Source organism: Trachypithecus francoisi, unplaced genomic scaffold (assembly GCF_009764315.1).
Source record: "Trachypithecus francoisi isolate TF-2019V2 unplaced genomic scaffold, Tfra_2.0 Lachesis_group16, whole genome shotgun sequence".
NCBI classification, from domain to species: domain Eukaryota; kingdom Metazoa; phylum Chordata; class Mammalia; order Primates; family Cercopithecidae; genus Trachypithecus; species Trachypithecus francoisi.
The window spans coordinates 9,277,676-9,296,241 of NW_022681461.1; the positions used below are offsets into that span (position 1 = coordinate 9,277,676).

The 18,566-nt window shown below is 40.0% G+C and overlaps 1 protein-coding gene across 7 annotated transcripts in view; it reads right to left on the reverse strand.

The window, feature by feature from the left end:
• Positions 1-18,566, reverse strand: part of SPIN1 (spindlin 1) — a 90,329-nt gene that overhangs the window by 18,547 nt on the left and 53,216 nt on the right. For all 7 annotated transcript variants that reach the window (XM_033236873.1, XM_033236876.1, XM_033236874.1 and 4 more), the window contains one exon: positions 11,927-11,975. In XM_033236873.1, the coding sequence (XP_033092764.1) occupies positions 11,927-11,975 (49 nt within the window). The remainder of the gene's footprint in view (positions 1-11,926; positions 11,976-18,566) is intronic.

The window sequence follows — 18,566 nt, forward strand, 5'->3', positions numbered from 1 at the left end:
CTGTGATGATTAATTTTATGTGTCAACTTAACTGTGCCACAGAGTGCCCAGATGAAACCCTGTTCGCGGGTGTGTCCGTGCATTTATATCAGCAGACTGAACAAAGAAGATGTCCTCACCAATGTGGGTGGCCATAATCCATTCTGTCAAGGGCTTCAATAGAACAAAAGGTAGAGGAGGGAGGAATTTACCCCTTTTTCTTCCTGCTGGCCTGCCGGAGCTGGGACATCAGTCTTCTCCTGCCCTTGGACTGGAACTGACAGCACTGGGTCCCCTGGTTCTAGGCCTGCAGACTGAATTCCCCTTCCAGCTTTCCTGAGGCTTGGGTTACAGATAGCACTCCATGAGACTTCTCAGCTTTCAAAATAGCATAAGCCAATTTCCTCATAATAAATCTCCTTCATATTTTATCTATTTCCCAACGGTCCTATTTCCCTGAAGAACTCTAACATAAGAACATATATCAGAAACGGGAAAGATGAGAAATGAGATCGCTAGAAAAGATGAGAAATGAGATCGCTAGAAAAGATGAGAAATGAGATCGCTAGAAAAGATGAGAAATGAGATCGCTAGACAAGATGTGAGAACTACCAGACAAAGAATAATTTGAAAATTTTTTTTCAGAAATTAAGACTAGAAGAACATGAGAAGAAACAGACACCATGGGAGCATATGAGGAAAGTGGATGATGAAAAGGGGACAGATGTGGACAAAAGCAAAAAGAATTAAGAGATAGTAACAAATATTCCAACTTCTGTATAATAGAAGAGCCTAAAAACTAAAATCAAAGTTCACAGAAGAGAGTACTAAAAACCGTAATTCAAGAAAACTTTCCTGAAACAAAACACTTGAACATACAAATGCACCCCATAGGAAAACCCAGAATGACTGGCGCTAAGGCATACCCAAGTCAAATAAACGAATTTTAAAGAAAACAACACCCTTTGGGCATTTACACAAAAGGACCAAATCATGTGTAAGGGACAGACTCAGAATTTGACAGCAACACTCTATGCCAGAAGGCAACAGAGTAACAAACTTAAGGTTCTCAAGGAAAAGAAAATGTGAGCCAAGGATTTGTTCATCAGCCAAGAATGCACACTGACCTTCGAGTATGAAGGCCTCCAACAAAACTGTAATGAACATGTCAGAAGGCAGGGGATACTGTTTTTATCAAGTTACATGACAATGAGCTTCAGATAATCAAGGAACTCACAGAGAAGGTTCAGCACTGAGAGGAAGCAATGAACACATTTAACTGTACAACAAATGGTGACAAGGAGAGACAATAGTGTGTAACCGTTATCTGTTCTGATATTTCAAATTTAACACAACTCTCAAAAACAGGAGGAAAGAATATGTAAAGTAGAATAAGTATAGTGAGTGCCTTATAAAACTTAGATCAAAAAAATAATTTAAATTAGGATTGTAGAGAGAAAGGAGATGACAAAGAGCTAAATTCAGTATTGTTCACAGTAAGGAACATATATATATATATATATAACATAAAAATAAATAGTCTGTAACTTTACTACTCAGAGATAGAAGAAAGTTGATTTCTAGACAACTGCATAATCTCTAGGAATATACAATAACATCCAATTGGCCTCTTCAGGAAAACAGCTGGTGAAGGAGATTATATTTCCACTTTAGAATACAAGAATCTTTTGTAGTAATACTTTTTTTCTTAAACTGACAACCAGTTACATATCTTCTTTTGATTTCTAAGCAGAAAATCCAATGAGTTACTCTCTGTACAGGATCGGGCTTTCTTCATATTTAGCGCTAAGGTTAGTTCCCAAACCTCGCTAAGGATAGAATTCAGTCATGTGTCCTATTTTGTAATTTACACAGACATTCCATGATTACTACCAAAATTATAAACAAATACAGCATCTTCATTCATATGGTAGTTAACTTTGTGTGTCAAATTTGGTTACACCACAGTACTCAGATATGTGGTCAAACACTACTCTAGATGTCTCTGTGAAAGCATTTTTTAGCTGGAATGAACATTTGCATCGCAGACTATGAGCACCAGCAGACTGCCCTCATAATGTAGGTGGACCTCATCCAAGAAAAAAACTGGCCTCCCCAGAGAAGGGAGGAATTCTGCCTCCAGACTGGCTGTTCATGCTGCAGCTTCAACTCTTCCCTGGGTCTCTAGATGGCTGGCTATCCTGCAGATTTTGAACTTGTTCAGTCTCCCCAATTGCATTAGCCAATTCCTTAACATAAATCTTCCCTGCTTCCCTCCCCATGTGTTTCTTTCTCTCTCTCTCTCTCTCGAGGCATGAAATTTTCTACCCTTGATTTTCAAGAAAACCAACATAAACGTGACCTATGACAGCAGAATTTTTTGTTGCTGCTGCTCCCTCCTACACTTGTTAGCAGCATTCCTCTGCAAATGGGAATTATCTGCAGTCGCTTCTGATAATGGCTAGAATCACATGTCAGAATAAGCAGTTTTTGTACTAGACACCTCCAAGGAGCAAATAAGGTCTCCTCCCTCTTGAGCATTACACAAAGCGCTTGCATCTTGCCAGTCCCCCTCCTCAAACCGGACTGGGGTCCTTCAATTCTGAGGATGCATATTCCTCTTTTGAATTGATTTTATTTCCTCATCTTCTTATTAAGAGTTACCTTTTGCTGTAGTAAATGATACCATGAGTCTCATACTTAACATTTTGTTCTGTGTTGTCTACCTGTCTTCTGTTTTCCTCACTTTCCTCTCTTCCTATATCTGTGCCGCTAGAATGATTGAAGTTTCTTTTCACTAAAGCCTCTAATGCAAATGACGTATCTTATTTCTAGTCTTCCAGCAATTATCTTTAATGTTCCACACATTATACCTAAACTTTCATTTTTCTATTACAATCTGTGATTAATCAAAACCTATACTTTTCATCCCCCAACCAAAGCAACACTAAAACCAAACAAGAAAAAGTCCTTAGTAAAAGAAGAAAAACTTAAAACCTTACCTGGCTAATTCTACTGCATTGCTGAAATGTAGACTTTTCTTCCACACTGATATTTTTCATTTTGCTACTATAACTCTTTAATTTAGAAACAAGAAAGGTTTTTTGGTGGCTTTTGGCGTAGTATTTTCATTTTTTTCTCATGTATATTCTGTCTTTCTAGATACATCCTCTGGTAATTCTTTCAGGTAAAGTTCAGAAATACCAACTTGCTAGATTTTTTGCAAGCCTCAAATTATTATTTTGCCCTCATCCCTGAATTGCCTATGTATACAAATCAGGTTCAAAATCTTTTTCCCCTCAGTACTTTGAGAGACAAAAAAACTTTCACTGTCTTTTGTAATCCAGAATTACAGACGATAGAAACCAATATGATCCTTGTGTTCCTTTGAGGGGCAATTTTCTCTTCAAGGTATTTTATTGTTATTATTTTTGGAGGGAGTCTCACTCAGTCACCCAGGCTGGAGTATAGCGGCGCAATCTCAGCTCACTGCAACCTCCACCTCCCAGGTTCACATGATTCTCATGCCTCAGCCTCGCTCGTAGCTAGGATTACAGGTGTGCACCACCACACCCGGCTAATTTTTGCATTTTTAGTAAAGACAGGGTTTCACCATGTTGGTCAGGCTGGCTCAAACTCCTGGCCTCAAGTAATCCACCCCACCTCAGTATCCCAAAGTGCTGGGTCTTCAAAGAGTTTTAGAATTTTCTTTGTTCCTAGATTCGAAAATGTCACAAAGACTTGAGACGTGTTTGTAATCACCCCTCACAAGAAGTTGGTCAATCTAAAGACAGCAGAGCAAAATTTTCACCCATATGTAGTCTGGATTATTCTCCTCCTCCAACCCCTTTTGGACTGTCATTAGACAAATGCTAGCACTTTTAGATCAATCCTCCATGATTCAACTGCCCTCTCATATTTTTCATCTTGAAGAAATCTTTAGCTCAATTGTTAGTGAATTAAGTAAACTCTACTTTCAGCCTATTGAATATCTTGCATAGTATTTTTAACGTCTAAAACCTAGTTCTTTGTCATCATACCTCGAATGGTTTTTCTTCTCAATAAACATGCTTTCTGATATCTAAGTTTCATTTTTCCCTGATTCTTCTAGTAACTCTTTAGGACCAGGTCTCCTCTGTTTTCTACACATACATGGTGATTCCTGGCTTGTACTTCTGTTTTGACTAGTGACAGTCTTTTATGTGTTTCGTGCTCTAAGATGGCTCATGATTCTTGGTGTTCGTATTTGTAGATGCAAGTCAAGATGAAGTGGCATTTGTAGATACAACGTATGTCTTCAGGTCAAGTCAGACTCTCTGGCCTCTGAGCAGTAAATGCAGGTTCTGATGAGAGAAGCCACGACCCTCGTAGCTACACAGAGGCTAAGAAGTGACAGGTATCTTTAGGTCAGGAGGAGGTAAGCTGAGCATCTTCTGTTCTAATGTCAATTCTGTACAATCAATTTCCTTACCCTTTTAATATTTGGTGACTGTACCCAACCCATTCTATCTCTGATCCTGGCAGTAATCTGAACCTAGTTTATTTACTTTTTGGCACCAGAGTTCCTCAGTGGAGTCTTGACATAAATTTGTTGCTATCTGCTTGAGATCTAGAAACTTCTTAGTGCTCTGGTCTGCCAGCAGATGACCTTTTTATATTAACAGTAACAAAAACTTAGAATTTTGATAATTTCATCATAATTTTACTACAAATTATGATGAAGTACTATTTTCTATCTGTGTATAAAATGAATAAAACCTTTCTAGTGATTATTTTGGCAATATCTGTCCAAAGTCTTACCATTTGGAGTTTCCATTGTTCCAGTGAGTCCACATCTACAAACTTATCAAAAGAAAATAGTAACGGATGTGCACAAAGATATTACTAACGGGGGAAACTAAACATATAAAATGTTTAACAATAGGCCCCATTAATTTAAAAGTTCAGAGCGTATCTCTATGATGAACTATATACATATTAAAAATCATGAAAAAGAATTTAATTTTAAAGAAATGGGGTCTTGCTATGCTGCCCAAATTGTCCTCAAACTCCTGGGCTCAAGCAATCCTCTTGCTTTGGCCTCCCAACTAGCTGGAACTACGTAGGGGTGCCTGCCACCATGCCCAGCTAATTTTTAATTTTTTGTACAGACAGGGTCTCACTATGTTGCCCAGCCTGGTCTCAAACTCTGGGGCTCAAGCAATCCTCCCACATTGGCCTCCCAAAGTGCTGGGATTAGAAGTGTGAAACACTGTACCCAGTCTTAAAAACTTTTCATTTTAAAAACCCACAGGTGTAAAACATATGGCCACATGAAAAATTTTTATACACAATCCTTACAGGTATGTAGGAAGAAGTTTTTAAAAATATACATTAAATCATTAACAATCTCTGGGAGATGGCATTATAAATAAGTTTTCTTCCTCCCTGTTTACCTGTTTTCAAAATTTTCTACAACTTTTCACTTTTGCAGCCACATAAAACACAATTGTTTTTTCCGAGACGGCATTTCACTCTTGTTGCCCCAGCTGAAGTGCAATGGCGCGATCTCAGCTCACCACAACCTCTGTCTCCCGGGTTCAAGCAATTCTCCTGCCTCAGCCTCCCAAGCAGCTGGGATTACAGGCATGTGCCACCACGCCCGGCTAATTGTGTATTTTTAGTAGAGATGTCATGTTGATCAGGCTGGTCTCAAACTCCTGACCTCAGGTCATCCGCCAGCCCTGGCCTCCTGAAGTGCTGGGATTACAGGTGTGAGCCACCGTGCCCGGCAAATCACAATTTTTAATTACTGCTACATTCATGCAATGTGTATACTAATTCGGCAAGAAATTTATATAAAAACAGACTTGCATATTTTAAGGATGGCAATTTCTACATTTATTTCTATTGCCTTTTTGTGATTCAAGAGCAATTCTTCTTTCAGAATGTAACTTTTGTCGTTTCCAAAAGAAGGATTAAAGAATATCTGTTATAGATACTATTTCTGTCCAATTTTTTTAATGAATAACTACATTTGACTGAAAAGGCAAAGGAAACAAGGGTAATTTTCCCCTCAAGGCTGAAGGCAAAAAACGAGTTATTTAATAATATACTAATTGTTAAATCTGGAGTCCAGCTTTCCAATTATGGGACCTTGAACGCACAAGCTGTTGAGCAGCCAAAGTTCACAAGGCAGAGTGTTTAAACAAACCGAGACTGTGCTCACCGCTAAGAGCACTGAACTATGGAAGCCGTTAACAAATTTATTTCAGTTCTTCCAACTAGTACCTACTTGAAGACAGGTTTAGATACACTAACAATATCTGATATTTGATGTAGATTACTGAAGCTAGGTGAGGAATGCCAAGATTTATGATATACTACTATATATTTTTCTGTATATTTAAAATCTCCCACAGTAAAAAGTTATTTATATATGGAACAATTTCCTAAAAGATATTTTAATTTCTTATCACTTATTAGTTCTAAAAAATAATTTAAAAAAACTATTAATAACAAAAGTTAAAGCTTACTTACATGAGCTGAAATAGTGTATATAAAAGCAAACTACTAGGAATTACTAGAAAGGAAATAAAATGACCAAATACCCTTTGGTCATATCTGGATCATTCAGTCTAAGAATATCCCAAATAGAGTAAACTGATTAGCAACTTAAATGTGATTTAAAATGAAGGTTCTTTGAATATAGTGATTTTAATTTAAATACTCTCTGGATATATATATTGTTAAAAGCCCTTCAGTCTGTTATATTTTCTTGGAAAAGGTGTAAAATATTCTTACTCTCATTTATCAGTTACTAACATCCCCTCACAGGGCAATACTGTAAAACAAGTATCAAGATACTTCATTCAACCCGGGACATCTTGAAATGCAGTCAGAATTAAACATCTATAACCTCTTTTATTGTTTCATAACTCCAGAAGCTATTTCTTGAAACAATTCAAGAAAAAAATAAAGTGATTGAAAGGTATTTAGCATCATTAGGGATAAGCTGGTATCAGTGTAACGGCTAAAAACACTTTTCTTGTACTTTCAATGTGAGTAAATGGTGAATAATTACACAGCACTACAACCACCTTTCACTGCTATAATTTTGTGTACTAATTTCCAACCACAATTTAACTTAATTCTCCAACGTGCTTAAGATACCATTCCAGGGCGGGCACAGTGGCTCACGTTTGTAATCCCAGCACTTTGGAAGGCCGGGTGGGTGGATCACCTGAGGTTGTGGGTTCGAGACCAGCCTGACCAACATGGAAAAACCCTGTCTCTACTAAAAATATAAAATTAGCCGGGCGTGGTGACACATGCCTGTAATCCCAGCTACTCAGGAGGCTGACGCAGAAGAATCCCTTGAACCAGAAGGCGGAGGCTGCAGTGAGCCGAGATCATGCCATTGCACTCCAGTCTGGGCAACAAGAGCAAAACTCTGTCTCAGGGGGAAAAAAAAAAAAAAACCATTCCAACAACGATTTAGGCCAGTGCTTCTCAAATTTCAGCATGCATGTGAATCATCTGGAGATCCTCTAATGAGACTCTCCAAACCAGCCCCCAAAGCCTCTTGGATTCAGCAGCCTGAAGAGGAACCAAAGAATTCCTATAAGCTCCCAAGTGCCGAACTGATGCTGCAGTCAATTCACGAACCACACCTTGGGTAGCACTGATTTAGAACATATGTGTTCATGTTCCCAAAAAAGTAAACTGAGATTGTAGGAAACATTATGTACTCTTCTCAATACTTCAAAGTACCATCACTTTGTGCTGAAGTCTTGTGTTGAAAAACCTGTTTAGGAGTGCAAAAGGCTTACTGGGGAAAAAATAAGACAAATAAAGAAATGGAAAGGAAAGGAAAGAAAAAAGACCTTTCATCTTTTTACCTAGACTCCCTTAATGCCTTGAATTAATTCCTATTCCTAATCAGCATTTAAATATCTAATCTTGCTGGCCAATATTTACAGACATCATACATGTTAAATTTTCAACAATCACAATTCTACCACATACCTGTAAATGCCTGTCATACACTGTATACTAGGTTGTAAGAATTAATTACTGATACTCTTGGTCTATTTGGTATTGTTATAAAGCAATTCTCCTACTCTGGGCTACGGTAGATTTTAGAAGAAAAGACCGGTTAAATCAAGATAACTTTCTTTTTGCAAGATGCAAACCAGAAAGAGAGGGAAAAACCTGCTTTGCTGGTAACTGTTATTCAATAAAAGTTCTATGCCAAGTACTGACATTTCCCAGATTAAAATGTCAACAATAAAACAAGATAGATCCTAAAAAAGTCAGTTCTCCATCCACATTAGCATGGTTCCTTTCACTACTTTGTCTACACACTGTGTACTCTGGGAATACCAGAGATGTCCACGACAAACATTCCAACAGCTTTAGGGCCTCCAAGTGCTACTCTCATTGCTGGCATGAATGACTTACTGCAAGGAGATTAAAAAGCATTCAATGTTCTGACCAACTTAAGACTGTAAACACCATGGTGCACATAGATGCCCACACCAAGAGTTACCCAGTCTTCATGTTCACGACTGAAATAACCAATTTCTGAGAAGAGAAAGCAAAACGTGCAGTTCAGTAAATATGGCATGGTACTTAATAACATGGGCTCTGGAATCAGACTGTCCTATTTGAGTCCTAGCTCAATCACCTACTAGCTGCATGACCTTGGACAGGTTACTTAATGCCTTCATGCATCAGTCTCCTCATCTGCAATAAGGGGTCATAGTTCCTACTTGACAGGGCTATCATGAAAACTACATGAGAACACACCAGGGACAAGGTGGAGTACAACGACATTTTTGCCAGTGACTAGTATTTGTGTCTTATAAAATGGGAGGGAAAAAAATCCCTGGAAATACCTCTATTTAGTGTTTAGCAGATTCTAGTCCACTTTCTAAGTTGGTGAAAAATATACCAAAATCCAATCACCCCTTTCAACAGGTAGCATGGAATGGAAATCTATTCCCTATTCAAATTGCAGGATGGGGGAGGGAATTTACATTGGAAAACTGAAAAGAAGTAATAAATTTGTCTTAGACACTCCCCAACTATATTTTCCCTCCAAGATGTACTTTTAGGCTGGGCACAGTGGCTCACGCCTATAATCCCAGCCCTTTGGGAAGCTGAGGTAGGTGGATCACCTACCTGGCCAACACGGTGAAACCCCGTCTATACTAAAAATTCAAAAATTAGCTGGGCGTGATGTGGCTCGCCTGTGGTCTCAACTACTTAGGAAGCTAAGGCAGGAGAACCAGTTGAACCTAGGAGGTGGAGGTTGCAGTGAACCAAGATTGCAACATTGCACTCCAGCCTAAGCAACAGAGCAAGACTCCGTTTCAAAAAAAAAAAAAAAAAAAACCAGATGTACTTTTACTGCAAATGTTTGTCCCAAATCATGGACAGCCCAGAAAGGTGTATCCACCAGTTCCACCCAAAACACTGCAAGGTGCTCGGCCTATAGGAAAAAAACAAGATTGCTTCTATTTTCTTAAAAAACAAAAACCCAGCTACATAATGTTTCCTGTGTGGTCTCAGTACTTCACACCAGACTCCCTGAACCTTCCTAACACCTTCAGGGACAGGTGCTACTGCTCACTCAGTGCAGTTCTGTGACTCTTCCCTCAAGCAATCAGAGGTTCTTTCTCGGCCCCCCAATACTGACTTGAGAAGAGACAGAAGGGGTGGCCACCGTCACTGAGCCCCAGTGTCCCAGTGTCAAGCCAGGTGGCCCTTATTCCTTGCAACTCCCGTGAGTCAAAAGTGGAGAAAGTGAAGGGGAGAGGGATGCTATAGTTCTGTGTTTTTCTATATTTGATTTTCATAAAAATTGCATTTTAGAAAGGAATCTATGCTAAAAAGCTGCAAACCCCATTGTTCCAGTTCAATACCTTGATTTTAGACAGGATTAAGCCAACCTTAGATACATTAAGGAACTTCCACAGGCCTAACAGCCAAACTCCATCAGGCTTCCTAACTCGCCTGGGAGAGCCTGCCTCCCCACCAGGCAGCCTCTTCAAAGCTCCATGCAGCCATCCCTGCTCACTCCATGTGAAAAACATTAATAATCATCATTCATGAATGTGGAAACTTCTGTTTCAGCCTTTCCTTCTACCCATCTTCAGATTCACACTGAGAATAGGAAAACAGGACTCACAACTTTTCCTTTCAGTTTCTCCCTTTTGCTAGAGAGTAATATGCTCAAGGCTTCCAGTCTTCAAGACAAGTATGTATGCCTGTGAAAGCACTAAATCAAGGTCCCCATATGTGGAACATATAGGATGAGAGACTTTTTCAGTTACTATGCATATGAACTTCAGGTGTTTCGAATCAAACCTATGAATTAATGAACAGTATTGCCTATTAGGATGAGGCAGATGGAATCTTACTGCACAAATAACACGCCCAAGAGCTCAAACCTATTAATATCTGAAATCCTAAGTAAATGAACTTTTAATCATAGATGATTAGAAAATATGGAAAAATGATTAGAACGCACATTAATATTCTAAAAGCCTTTAACTTAATTTGCAAAATCTATTTTGAATGAACTGTTCTGGTCTTGCAAAGTTAAGGTTTAACTTGCCTTTGTTCCCATTGTATTTAAGTTTTTCATCATTACCTAATATTTATGGCTTACATTTGTTTTTATTGTTATGCTTTATTTGTGGCAAGACACAGCTTAGCATTTATAGTAATGACATGATAATGAGCAGAAACATATCACTGGATATGGCAAAACCATGAAGATGATGAGCACATGGATAAAATTCGAGAAACTATTAAACCTCAGAGATACAAGAACTTACATAGCTTACCTCCACATTTTTACTTTCCAGGTAGTTTCTTACGCTAAATATTACAAATATTTGTATTATGTATCATGTACACATTTTGGAGACTTTTGTTTGGTCCAATCACTAACAGTTACTGAAGGGCATTCATCTAGCCCTTCCCTGATAGCCAAGAGGCCTCACATCCTCCTCAGCTATTACAGTGTGGTGTCTAAGGGGCATACACTTTCAATACCAATATTTTGGGGAAAAAATGTTTTAAAGAGTGCCTCACATGGTGCTAGGGTCAAGGAGTGTCTTCTCCATATTTAATCATCTATGACTAAGAGTCTTACAATCAGAACAGATTGTTAGAGTGACATTTCCAGTTTGTAATGGCATAGTCACCAGTATAGGCTAGATAGTTGTGAAATCAATTATATATAATAAAGTAAAAGTGAATATTATAATTGAAGACATTAACAGAATCTTAATTTTCTTTTTTGGATGTAACTATGTCACACACAAAAAAAATTTAGGGAAAAAAGTGGCTTCTGTAAGCTGGTATTTATAGAATTTAGGATTGAGAACACATTGTCGGTTTAAATACATGGCTACTGCATTATCTTTTAACATGGATATGCTTTCCCTAAATTCATAAGCTTTTCCTTCATATAAAAATGCTATAAAACAGTGAGCGTGTGACCACACGTTAGGCAGGCGCTCCCAGCATAAGACATGGTCTCTGCCCAAAAGGAACTCCTTGTCAAACAGTGGACCAAGACCAGGAGAGAAAGCCTGCACACAAGGCCCACACAGGCATTACAAGGAGAGAAGAGGGAGAGGTTCACCATGCACCTGCCACATTTATTACAACAGTTTTCCTTCCATTGGCCCAGTTCCCATTAAACTGGAGATAGATCATGTCCCAAAGGCTTTTAAAGGCTGAAGGGTAGAAATGGCACACTTCAGCCAGACCAAGGGGAAGGGAACAGACAGAGAAGATGACTACATACTATTCCTCATCGCACACTACATCTCCTGTGAGCTAGGAAGCCCTCGATCACAGGGGAGGGGGCCTTACCTAGGTGATCTTGTATGCTGCGTAACAAAAGGTCACAAAACACTATTCTAGAACCAGTTTCAGAACTGCTTACTTGTGAGATGTCCTCTTCTTCATCATGTTGGCAGATACTCCAGCATGGCCTGTAAGAGAGATGCATATACAGTCGATGAAAACCAGATTTAAGAATACCTCAGAACGCAGGAAATCTTAACTTCTGAAAAACTGCTATACAGAACATGAAAAGACACCATTACCAGCAAACATGTAAGAAAGCCATTTGTTTACTGAACTTTTAAAAAGGAGATACACACAAGAGATTCTTGAAAGACAAAATAGCAGAGGCAACAGTTCTCTACCCCCTCAAATCAGCCATAAAAGCACAAAACCAGAATTGCATGGACAAGAACTACAAGAAAAACTAAGTGTCAGTCTGGTGTGGAGGCTCATCCCTGTAATCCCAGCACTCTGAGAGGCCAAGGCAAGAGGGTGGCTGAGGCCAGGAGTTTGAGACAGGCCTGGGTAACATAGCAAGACCTTGTCTCTACAAAAAAAAAAAAGAATGAGCCAGGTGTAGTGGTGCGCACCTGTGGTCTTAGACACTCAGGAGGCTGAGGTGTGGGGAACACTTGAGCCCAGGAAGTCGAGGTTGCAGTGAGCTGTGTTTGTGCCACTGCAGTCCAGTCTGGGTGACAGAGCAAGACCTTGTCTCAAAAAAACAAAAACAAACAAACAAAAAAACCTAACCGGGCACAGTGGCTCAGGCCTGTAATTCCAACACTTTGGGAGGCCAAGTTGGGTCGATTACCTGAAGTCAGGAGTTTGAGACCAGTCTGGCCAAGATGGTGAAACCCTGTCTCTCCTAAAAATACAAAAATTAGCCAGGCGTGGTGGTGTATGCCTGTAATCCAGCTACTTGGGAGGCTGAGGTGGGAGGACTGCTTAAAGCCAGGAGGCAGAGAGGTTGCAGTGAGCCAAGACTGCACTACTGCACTCCAGCCTGAGCAACAGAGTGAGACCCCGTCTCAAAAAAACAAAACAAGACTAACTGACAATCCTAGCCATAAAGTCCTAAATGGTACAGAACTGTCTTACTGTCATAAACAACTGAAAAACAGGATGAAATATATGAAACACCTGGTTTCAGATGCTGGCCGACAGGCAGCACAGATGTGTGGGATCTGGGAGCAGAAAACACACATGGGGAACCCTGCACAGGCCCTGACCTCATTCCTGGAAGCAATTTTTGGGCATGGTGTATGAAGGGGGAACCAAGAACACTACCCTTTTACCATGTCGTGAGTCAGTCTGGAGTTGGGAAGGGTGGGCTGGCTGGAATTTGTGGAACGACACGTGGGCAAGAAGGGATCTACTCAGAAGGGAAGCTCAAAAAGTCTGCATTTGAGGGTGGATGTCTTAAGTCTTTGGCTAACACAAATCTGCACATAATTCTGAGAAGTCACAAAGGGACAGTTGTCCAGATTCCATCGTCACCTCTTAACACTTGGGGCAATCAATAAAAATGGCAACCGATGGCCCTCACTAGGAACTATGAGGAAGCCTGGAACAAAACCTCAGCACCTGCTTACCAAAATAGACTCCAATACTCTCTAAAGGGCATCAACAAAGTCCCAACACTCAACAACACGAGGTTTCAAACGTTCAACACCAACAACAATTATTAGACACAAAAAAATTAGCAGATTGTAATTACATCATCGAGTTGGCTATGAGTGAAATAAAGTATTTAGCAGGCAAGGACATTGAGAACATTAATAAATATGTTAAAATATTTAAAGGAAAATAAAAATACTTAAAATACAAAATGGAAAATATAAAGAAAACAAATGAAATTAGTGAAAAACACACAATCTGAAATTAAAAACTCACTGAATGTGAGATACAAAGATCGGTGACTTTGACACACAGCAATACAAACTACTCAAAATAGCACACAAAGAAAAACCTGGAAGAAAATGAGCACAACCTCAGTGACCTTTAGGACAATATCAACTGGCCTAACACATAGGAAAGCAGAATCCAAGACAAAGAGTAGAGAGAGGAGTGAGGGGAAAATATAATGGTAGAAAGTTGTCCAGATGTGATAAAATGCATATAACCACAGGGCTAACAAGCTCAGCAAAGCCCAAGTAAGATCAAAAACAAAGGAAACCACACCAAGGCACTTCTTCATCAAATTTCTAAAAACCACTGATACAAATAATTTTTTTTAAATAGCTAAAGAACAGAAGATACATTAAATATAGGAAAACAAAAATAAAACTGGCTCCAAAATTGATGTCAGAAACAACGTAAGTCTGAAGACAGTGGAATAAATCTTTAAGGTACTAAAAAATAAGCAAACCAGGCTGGTGCAGTGGCTCACGCCTGTAATCCCAGTACTTTGGGAGACTGAGGGGGGCGAATCACATGAGGTCAGGAGTTCAAGACCAGCCTGGCTAACACAGTGAAACCCTGTTCTCTACTAAAAATACAAAAAATTAGCTGGGTGTGGTGGCGCACGCCTGTAATCCCACCTACTCGGGAGGCTGAGGCAGGAGAATCGCTTGAACCCAGGAGGCGGAGGTTGCAGTAAGCCAATATTGTGTCACTGCACTCCAGCTTGGGCAAGAAGAGCAAAACTCTGTCCAAAACAAAAAAGCAAACCAGCTTACCTATGGACTTAAAATGCTATATTCAGCAAAAAATACCTTCTACTTGCAACACATTGATAATTAAACTAAATGGAAAGGGAAAAGCCAAACAAATTAGCTTCAAGACAAACAATGTTACCACAAATCAAAGGACAATTCCAAATTCTAAAAGAGTGAATTAATTAAAAAGCCATAATAATCTTAAATGCATATGAACTCAATTACAGAGTACTGAAACACATGAAGTAAATCTGACAGAAAGACAAAGACATATCCATAATTATACTTAATTATACAACTCTCTTCTCTCAGCAGTTGATATAACAAGTGGATAGGAAAATCAGAAAGATTATCATGAATATGCCAATCAAAAAAATAGAAAAATTTAAAAGAAAATCAAAAGGAATATAGAAGACCTGAACAATCTGAACAACCAACCTTACTTAGTAAAGAATACTAAACCATTAACACCAAAATAGTTTTCCAAGTTCACATGGAAACATTCACTCAGATACATACTTCTGAATCATACAGGTCTCAGGCGGAGCATGGTGGCTCACATCTGTAATCCAGCACTTTAGGAGAGGCCAAGGTGGGCGGATCACTTGAGGTCAGGATTTTAAGACCAGCCTGGCCAACATGGTGAAACGCTGTCTCTACCAAAAATACAAGGGGGAAAAAAAGAAAAAAAAAAGCCAGGCATGGTGGTGGGCACCTGTAATTCCAGCTAAGGCAGGAGAATCGCTTGAAACTGAGACGTGGAGGTTGCAGTGAGCCAAGATCACGCCACTGCACTCCAGCCCAGAGCACGACTCCATCTCAAAACAACAATAACAACAACAACAATAATAATAATAATAAAAGTCTCAACATGTTTAAGACAATACAATCTGAAATCAAAGTTTATAGTTCTTCCATGGAGACTAAAACTGGGAGATGGGCTGACTGCCAAGAACCGCTCTGCCCACTTCACCCAGCATGTTCATACGCATTGAGACGTGGACAGAAGCTCAATAATAGCTAATGGGTGAAGAATTAAGCATGTGATGGCCTCAAACAGTGAAGACAAGATACAGACTGAAAGCAGGAGCAAGTCTACCTGAAGCATCCCTGGAACATGTCTAGTCTTAGAGTAGACAAGGATGGAAGGAGGTAAGAAATGAAAAAAAGAGAAGTAAAAGTAAAAAGTCTTTCAAGAGCTATTAGAATTGCACCAGGTGTCAAGAATCCTTTTCAATCCCCAACATACACACAACCCCACACTGGATGTACTGAGTGCTGGGTTCTAGGAAAGGGTGCCTCAAATGCTAAACATCCCCCTATGTCCCCAGAGTCAACACTTCCATTTAGAAGAAACGGAATTTTGCTATTTATCACTCAAGAAAAGGTAAGCCATTCATAATCAAAGAATTGAGAAAAATGAAAGTGAGCAGCACCACTATCCTTGAAATGATCTGAGATCTAAAATGATTATAAAGAATTGGCATCTCCAAGGAAACTGAAGATATTATAATAACAGAATGGGAACAAGAGTCTATGAAAAGGGAAAGCAGCTCCTAAAAATTAAAAAATAAATAAAGAGAATCTGGCATTTAAAAAGCTTGCAAGTTAACTAATTTGTCCATAAAAAGTTAAACAAACTAAAAAAAGCAACAACTTCTTAGACTAGTTAGCGAACTAAGGTCACAAGACAAACTGTCCGCAAAACTGGAGAGACAGGCAGAGACAGAGAATCACAACTTACTAGATCAGAAACCTCCACACAGGAACCAGGGCCATGGTAAGAAAAACCTAAACTGCAACTGACATTGCTGGAGAATCAGCATAGGCAAGTCTGACAAAAACTTCAGGGGTTGGGGGCTGTCTTAAGAGGACCCCACACTTTCCTGAATTTTTCCTCTACAAGCTGGAGAAGCTGGTCAAGCCATCCTGTCCCACAAGGGGTGGGGAGGGGGAGACTGAGAAGCACAAGCAAAGGTCACAACCCAGGGGTACAAGCCTCAAGAAAAGATTGACAGGCAATCATAGAGTCGACTCCAGACTGCTTCCCCTCCCCAGTACACCTCACCACCACCCTGCTAAAGACCTATTATTACCACAGCTCCTCTTACCCAGACATCATGTGCGCCTTTCAACAAGAAATCACAGGCTTATTGAAATGCAAAAAGTAGTATTAAGAGACAAAACTAGCATCAGAACCAGACTCAACTAGGCAGGGAATTACCAACTAGGTCTGTTAATTCCACCCAGACCAGGAATTTAAATGAACTATGATTAATATGCTCAAGTCACTAACGAGTAATATAGACAACATGAAAGAATAGATGGACAATATATACAGAAATGGAACTTCTAATAATCAAAGAAAGCTATGAATAAACACTTTAACAAAAGCCAAGAATGCCTTTCAGATACAGGCTTATTAGTAGACTGGACAGGACGAACCAAAGAACGTCTGAGTTTAAAGGCATGTTAATAGGAACTTCCAAAACTGAAAAGCAGAGAAAAACCCCTGAATATCCAAGAACTATGGGACAAGTACAAAAGGCATAACTTACACATTATGGAAATACAAGTAGGTAAAGGAAGAAAGGAACAGAAGCAATGTAAAGCAAAGACTGGGGTTTTTTTTTTTTTGAGTCTTGCTCTGTCGCCCAGCCTGGAGGGCAGTGGTACCATCTTGGCTCACTGCAACCTCTGCCTCCCAGGTTCAAGCGATTCTCCTGCCTCAGCCTCCCAAGTAGCTGGGACTACAGGCATGTGCCACCCCAGCTAATTTTTGTATTCTTAGAAGAGATGGGGTTTCACCATGGTGGTCAGGCTGGTCTCGGCCTCCCAAAGTGCTGGGATTACAGGCGTGAGCCACCACGCCCGGCCAAGACTGAGATTTCCCAGAAATTAATGCCAGACACCAAACCACAAATCCAGGAAGCTCAGAGAATGCCAAGCCGAATAAATGGCAGAAAAAAACTACACCAAAGAGTATCATATTCAAACTGCAGAAAAATCAAAGGTAAAGAAAAAAAAAAAAATCTTCGCTGGGCATGGTGGCTCACATCTGTAATCCCACTGCTTTGGGAGGCCGAGGTAGGTGGATCACTTGAGGTCAGGAGTTTGAGACCCACCTGGCCAAGAAGGTGAAAATCCATCTCTATAAAAATACAAAAATTAACCAGTACTTCCAGTTACTCAGGAGGCTACAGCAGGAGAACTGCTTGAACCAGGGAGGCAGAGGTTGCAGTGAGCTGGAATCAGGCCACTGCATTCCAGCCCAGGTGACAGAGCAAGACTGTCTCAAAAAAAAAAAAAAAAGAAAAGAAAAAGAAAAACATCTTGAAAGAAACCACCTTACCACAGAGGAATAAAGAATTATATAAGACTTCTCCTCAGAAGCCATGCAAAACAAGAAGATAGTAGAGGGAACTATTTAAAGTGTTGAGAGGAAAAAAACTACTAAACTACAGTTTTATATCCTGCAGTATATCCTGCAGAATTACTTCAAGGGAAGGAGAAATAAAATACTTTCTCAGACAAACAAAAAGTGATGAAATTTTTCACCAGCAGACCTGCCTTGTAAGAAATGTTAAAAAGAAGGTCTTTAGAAAGAAGGAGGCCTGGTGCGGTGGCTCAAGCCTGTAATCCCAGCACTTTGGGAGGCCGAGACGGGCGGATCACGAGGTCAGGAGATCAAGATGATCCTGGCTAACATGGTGAAACTCCATCTCTACTAAGAACACAAAAAATTTAGCCGGGTGTGGTGACAGGCGCTTGTAGTCCCAGCTACTCGGGAGGCTGAGGCAGGAGAATGGTTTGAACCCGGGAGGCAGAGCTTACAGTAAGCCCAGATGGCGCCACCGCACTCCAGCCTGGGCGAGGGAGCGAGACTCTGCCTCAAAGAAAAAAAAAACAGAAGGAAAATTTAGCTGGGTGTGGTGGCAAGCGCCTGTAATCCTAGCTACTTGGGAGGCTGACGCAGGAGAATTGCTTGAACCCGGGAGGCGGAGGTTGCAGTGAGCTGAGATCGCACCACTGCACTCCAGGCTGGGCAACAAAGCAAGACTCCATCACTCCATCTTTTAA